Genomic DNA, 7,141 nt, shown 5'->3' on the forward strand with positions numbered 1-7,141 from the left:
ATTCCGGAGCGGCGGGACATGGTGGCTGACTTCCAGAGCCGGTGAGTTTTCAGCGGCCCGACAGCAAGGTTTGAAAAGGAGACGCACATGTCTGTAAGCGCCCGTCTCTTCTTAAACCTAATTGGGGCTTGTTTTTCCAAAATGTCACCAAGCGTAAATTCCTCATCCCTGGCGGTGCTGTCAGGGTTTTGCGCTCTCTTCTCTTTCCCCACCCTTCCTCACGGGGTCTGGTTTGCATTAGCTCAGCTCTCTGTGGGTGCAGTGAGCTCTGGTTTTTATTTTCTAGAGGAGTGTGCTGTATATTGAAATGTCTCTCTGTGTAAATCCTGGGCGGTTGGGCAGGCCCCTTAAAGAGCACGATCCGCCTCCGCTTTATTTGCTTTCTCTCACTGTTCTGGTCACCCCTCCCTTTGCAGGACGGATATTTTTGTCTTCCTCCTCAGTACCAGAGCCGGAGGCCTGGGTATCAACCTGACAGCTGCAGACACGGTGAGGCCGTAGCCCATCAGCACATCATGATTACCAGATCGCCTTCCCTCACCGGAGGCCATGAGAACGGCCTCTAATATTGTATGAACTCAAAGACATTTAGCACTCATGTAATAATAGCTGCTGAACTCGTTGACCTTTGAAGCTTCGACCAAATGGCCAGCATGTAACGCGACCAACCACAGTTTGTTTTGTTTGGGGGTGGGTTTATCTGAAATTATGGATATCGCAATAATAGAAAGGTATTAAATAAACAAATAACGGTGCAGCAGTCTCTGGAAGTGGTTACACAGAAAACTAACAATTACATTTTTACAATTTAGTATGTTCAGTTTGTGTAGATGCAGAATAAGATCAGAATTAATGGTAAAAAATAATAAGAACTGATTATTTGACATAACTCCAAAAATGGCAAAACGCGGCAAAAAAGTCAGCAAAATGTGCAGGTCAGCTTGAGGAAATCTAGTTTACTTACTACTTCATGTGTGCTACATATATCTCTATTATATGTGCAAAATATATTTGTGCATTTGTATTATCTAAAAAATATTTACTTTTCTTTTTACTGTTAAAACCCATGTATTAGTAAACCCAGAATAGTTAAAGTATTAAAATGTTTTGAAAATTATTGCATTAAACATAATTAATTTATTAAATTAGCATGTTAACTTTGACAGCCCTAATGGAATAAAGAAAATGCTTTTTTTATTCTAGTGAATAAACAGTGAATGATCACTATTAAACTGAAGCTCTTTGTCAGAACAAAAAGGACAGTTTTCACGTGTTGTTTTTGTTAAATGTTGACAACAATGTTTAAATTAATATATAAAATATACATTTAAAAATGTTTGAATATTTGATTTAAATTTCAATTATTTTGTCTATTAATTGTAATTTTTATCAGTTAAAATTAGATGTCATTTTAGTCAGAGTAACATGAATATGACATGGTAGTATATTGGATAATTTGTTTATTTATTAATTTTTTTTAACTATGACTAAAACATAAAACTGTGCTCACTGTATCAGTGCGGTACCTTGTTAACATGACTTTGTTTTCAAGTGAACTGATTAAAAAAGAAAAACCTCTGCTTTTACTCCCATATGTTGAATTGGGTCAGCCAATCAGTTAAGAGCTTGCCAGATCCAGAAAGTGCTTTTTAGTTTTGTGTACAGTATGCATCAGATGGTTAGAGAATTGACTGTGGAGGTGTGCGATTTGAGCCTTAAACAGTATTTTAAACCAGTGTGGATTATATGTGCAAGAATTAAAGATGGCATCTGTGGAATAGCCATGAATAGGAATGAGTTCATTAGAGGAGATCATTTCATGTGACAAATTTAGCCATTTCCTCTCTTTCCAGGTGATCTTCTATGACAGTGACTGGAACCCCACAGTTGACCAGCAGGCCATGGATCGAGCCCACAGACTTGGACAAACCAAGCAGGTCACAGTCTATCGGATTATATGCAAAGGGACCATTGAGGAACGCATCCTACAGAGAGCCAAAGAAAAGAGTGAGGTTAGTACACAGTATCGAGTGCCTTCCTCGGGCCAGAAGGTTACACAAAATATAATGTAACATGTTTTCCTTTTAATTCAGCTAATTCTGCAATGGTTAGACAAATTACCCCTTTTTCTCCTGATAGCTTACATCAGTCAGTTTAAGTTACAAAGCTATATTTATCTAAATGTCAAACCTCAGAAGAGTCTTTGCAGTGACAAGGGGGTTAAAGGAATATTTAGCCCATGGTTTCAACTCTAATTACAACTAATTATACTGTAATTGCATGTGCTTTAAACATGTAGTCCAGGATGTCTGTATCAACACATCATTATAGTCAGTGTATGTTTCCAAGAGTCAAATTTTCTCTTCTTTTTGCTCTTACTGATTTGATTTATTTATTCTCTGTCTCAATAATCACTTTCGGCTGTGGGATCTGCACTTCAGATTCAGAGGATGGTAATATCAGGAGGAAATTTTAAACCTGACACCCTGAAGCCCAAAGAGGTGGTCAGCTTGCTGCTGGATGATGAGGAGCTGGAGAAAAAATGTGAGTTAGCACTCTGTTTATGATAATAAATGCATATGTGTAATCTAAATGAGTTAATAAATGAATTAATTGCTCGGCTCTGATTGGATGATTTGGTTGTGTTTCTGGGCAGTGCGTTTACGGCAGGAAGAGAAACGGCAGCTGGAGGAGAGCAGTAAGGTGAAAGAGCGGAAGAGGAAGAGGGAGAAGTATGCAGAAAGGGTAAGTGCTTCCTCTGCAGTGGTCAACAATAATAAAATAGATTTAAAAAAAAAAATAATAATAATAATATATATATATATATATATGTGTGTGTGTGTGTGTAGGTATATACAGTATATATACCACACAAGGATGTGGGGTAACTAAAAACTATTAAACTATTAAAACTATTAGAAATTAGTAAGTAAAAACCATTTCAAATCAAATCAAATACAAATATAAGATGAAAAACTTAGCAACCAACTGAAATAAGTTGAAATAAAGATATTAAAAAATCTACCAAAAATTACAGAAGCACAAATCAAAATTACTGAAACTTTAGACTAAACACTTGACATGAAATATAAAAAATAAAACCTTATCCAAAATGTAAATATTATAATAGCATATAAATAATACTAAAATAGCACTGCTTTATATTGACTATCACAACATTTTTTTTACTATCAAGATTTTCAGGGATCCTGATGTAGAAATCCATATAGATATTATTATAACAAATTATTTTGTATGTGAACATCAAGAAAATGCCCTAGCCACCCTTGTCCAACTGTCCTGTTTCCATGCATCCCTCTCATTTTAAAGAAGAGAAAGGAAGATGACCCAGACACTAAGAGGAAGAAGGAAGGTGTGAATGTGGTCATCCCTTTTGTCCCGTCTGCAGACAACTCCAATCTGTCGGCAGATGGAGAAGACTCGTTCATCAGTGTGGACATGGACTCTGCCATGCCCAGCCCCTTCAGTGAGGTAAGAATGTATGAGCCTCTACTCGTAAGCACTTCCTGGACTGGATTGAACTGTGTGATCCTGATCATGTTTATTGAATTGCAGAGGTCATGGTGTCAGGAAGAATTATTGTACAGTGCTGGTCCTGTAATGACATTTCTTTAGCTGATGAGTCCACAAAACAATCATGTGAGAACTTTCCCAAAGAATGGATGATTTCTATAGAGCTATTATGCCATTGTCAACACACATCCTCTCATTTACTTGGTACATTGATCTCACGCCGCTCTTCCTCCTCCTCGTCCATCTTCTGGTCCTGCTGTCTTTCCTTCGTGGTGCTGTCCCTCTGTCCCTGTCTCACCCCCAGAACTATGTGTCCCTGCAGATCTCATTGAGCAGTGAGCACCAGCCCAGCTCCATTCCTGCAGATGAAAGTAGCAGCGACATGCTGGTAATTGTGGACGAACCTGTGTCTTCTGCTCCACAATCCCGTGCCACCAACTCTCCCGCTTCCATCACCGGCTCTGTGTCTGACACGATGAATGGTGGGTGCCCTTGTTTTAATTCTTGTTAGTTTTTAATTACATTCAGACATATATAGCTCACAGAAAGCTTTGTTGTATTACACATATACATAAAATTTCACACATTAAAGGAGACCTTTTATGCCCCTTTTTACAATATGTAATATAAGTCTCAGGTGTCCCCAGAATGTGTCTAAGTTTCAGCTCAAAATACCCCACAGATCATTTATTATATCATTTTGAAAATGCCTATTTTGAGTAGAGGCAGAAACACGCTGTTTTAGTGCATGTCTCTTTAAATGCAAATGAGCTGCTGCTCCCCACCTCCTTTTCCAGAATAGGGCTGTGCCTTTACAGCTTGTTCCTCGGATACTCTGCTAAAAAAACATCTGTTTGGTTTTGATTATCATGTCTGTTGCGCTGAAATCATGCATTTTACACCATATTAGTTTAAATTTCTGATAGATGGTTTTCTGAGCGCACACATCTGAAGCATGTGCACAGAAAGCGGCTGTCACATGGCATGTGAGTAACTAAACTAAGTTCTCTCTCATGTCTTATTGCGCTTAAACTGTCAAATACACACAAGTTTATGTTAAAAACATACGGGTTACAAAAACAGTCGGTTATATCTGTGAAGGTAAACCGCTGGGAAAGAAATCACATTTTTATATTAGATCTGTGTGGCAGCAGCGTCATATATAGTAAATAAATCAAAAAATCCACTGCTATCTTGTCTCTTCTAAGGCTGGGACTTTAAATTCCCTTTCTACGTCATGGGGGTTTGTTCACAAGATTGCAGAGAAAGGCTTACCAAAAAAAATTTACTGGGTTGTTCTTTTTCACGTTTTGTGGGTTGGTAGATGCACTGGGGACCCGATTCGAGCACTTAAACATGGAAAAAGTCAGATTTTTATGATATTTCACCTATAAGCAGGGGCGGCGCCAGAGAATTTTGAACTCATGAGCTGAGGGTATGCTAGATCACTGACGGGGAGCTGGGCATTTAATAGTAAATATGGCCAAAACAGGTTATTATTATTATTATTATTATTATATGAATAATTAAATTAATCACCCACTCGATTTACATTTTATAACATGATTATTTGACTCATCACAATTTAATTACATTTTTTCATTTTATGAAATTAAACAAGTAGCCTAGATCAGTCAGTTCCCAAATATTTTGATACAGTCCATCTAGAATTCAGTGAACAAGCATTTCGGAATTTGAGTCAAAGGCAATATGACATCAAAAAGCTCTGGGGATATGTTTACTTTATTTACAATCTCAAACCAGAGCCTTCGCTCTCTGTGTATTGATGGACAAATGTGCCAAGCTGCTGTTTTGGGTATCGCCACAGCTGCTTCTCAGATATACGGCGGTTCACTCTGACGTGAATTTAGATGAATATGCGCTATATGTGCGCATATCAAGTGTTTATGAGAAGTGTGGGAGTATTAGCCTATTGCGCTTACTGCATGACATGTAGACATGACATGACATTTTTTTCCCCCCTGCGCAAATAACTTAAAATACTCTGTCATTTTTGGTCATACAGATAAGAGTAGCCTAATAGGCTACATCATTCGTAAAAAAAAGGCTATTATATTAATCAATTTAATATAAATATGCAACTTGTTGACTAGAAAAATAGGGCATGCCTACTTGGCACAAGGAACCAATCCATTTAAAAAAAAAAAAAAATGCTATGACATTACGAAAAGTGTGACGCAAATCATGTCACGTTATGCATTGCACGAGTTATGCATGCGTAATGAGTCAGATGTTTTTATTTTATTTCATTTTTTTATTTGTGGGGGTGCTATGGGGGTGCTTTGGTCTTTCTTGAGGGTGCTAAAGTACCTGCTAGCCCCTCCCTAGCGCCGCCCATGCCTGTAAGACTTTTTTCAGTCTAAACACCTACATTTGCTACAACTTCTTGCTTCTCTGGTCTTATACGTGTTTGTTGGGGCTTATTGCTTTAATGTTCAAATCCTTGAATATAGTTTAACATGGTCACATTTAGCACAGATCTGGCTGCCTTCCTGTCGAGTGATGAGCAGTGCTAATAAGCAGTGTTGCAGTCTAGGCCATAAAGCTGAGAGCGCAGAGGTTTGTGGGATTGAGTTTGGCTGTGAAACACGAGCAGAACTGTGGCTATGAAGGAGACATGGTGTGCGTGAGTCTGGGCCGCAGTGGCTCAGACAGCCTTGGCATGCAACCTCATAATAAACTGAGGATTAGAGGAAAAATGGCACACTCCGACAATTTAGAAGAAACATATTGACGTGTTTGGCTGGCACATAATCTGTTAAATAGTTGTAGATCTGTTTGTCATAGTTTGAGGATACACTACCAAGTTTGGGGTTGGTAATTCTATTTAGGTTTTTTAAAGAAGTTTTTTATGCTCACCAAGGCTGCATTTATTTGATCAAAAATACAGTAAAAACAGTATTATTGTGAAATAGTTTTACAATTTAAAATAACTGTTTTCCATTTTCATATACTAAAATGTAAGTTAATCCTGTGATGGAAAAGCTGCATTTTCAGAAGCCCTTAAAGGATTAGTTCACTTCCAGAACAAAACATTTCCTGATAATTTACTCACCCCCATGTCATCCAAGATGTTCATGTCTTTCTTTCTTCAGTCGAAAAGAAATTAAGATTTTTGAGGAAAACACTCCAGGATTTTTCTCTATATAGTGGACTTCAATGGGAGCCAACGGGTTGAAGGTCCAAATTCAGTTTCATTGCAGCTTCAAAGGGCTCTACACAATCCCAGTCAAGGAATAAGGATTAGCGAAAGGATAGCGAAATGATCGATTAATTTTCTAAAAAATAAATAAATAAACTGTGGTTAAAAAAAAGTATATACTTTTTTTTTTTTTTTTTTTAAAAAAGACTCTTAAGACTCTGCTTATTCCTCGGCTGGGATCATGTAGAGCCCTTTGAAGCTGCATTGAAACTGCAATTTGGACCTTCAACCCACTGGTCCCTATTGAAATCCACTATATGGAGAAAAATCCTGGAATGTTTTCCTCAAAAACCTAATTTCTTTTTGACTGAGGAAGAAAGATATGAACATCTTGGATGACATGGGGGTGAGTAAATTATCAGGACATTTTTATTCTGGAAGTGA

General features: G+C 37.7%; 1 protein-coding gene across 2 annotated transcripts in view; it reads left to right on the top strand.

Annotated features, from left to right (window-relative positions):
* The window catches only part of LOC107659179 (DNA helicase INO80-like), a 45,344-nt gene that overhangs the window by 35,998 nt on the left and 2,205 nt on the right, over positions 1-7,141 (top strand). The window contains exons 30-36 of one of the 2 annotated variants that reach the window (XM_016448025.1): positions 19-41; positions 417-489; positions 1,854-2,012; positions 2,442-2,544; positions 2,657-2,745; positions 3,331-3,492; positions 3,839-4,016. In XM_016448025.1, coding sequence (XP_016303511.1) covers positions 19-41; positions 417-489; positions 1,854-2,012; positions 2,442-2,544; positions 2,657-2,745; positions 3,331-3,492; positions 3,839-4,016 — 787 coding nt within the window. The remainder of the gene's footprint in view (positions 1-18; positions 42-416; positions 490-1,853; positions 2,013-2,441; positions 2,545-2,656; positions 2,746-3,330; positions 3,493-3,838; positions 4,017-7,141) is intronic. The other variant, XM_016448027.1, reaches the window with a different exon arrangement.

The sequence above is a fragment of the Sinocyclocheilus anshuiensis genome, unplaced genomic scaffold (assembly GCF_001515605.1).
Source record: "Sinocyclocheilus anshuiensis isolate Anshui unplaced genomic scaffold, SAMN03320099.WGS_v1.1 scaffold423, whole genome shotgun sequence".
NCBI lineage: Eukaryota > Metazoa > Chordata > Actinopteri > Cypriniformes > Cyprinidae > Sinocyclocheilus > Sinocyclocheilus anshuiensis.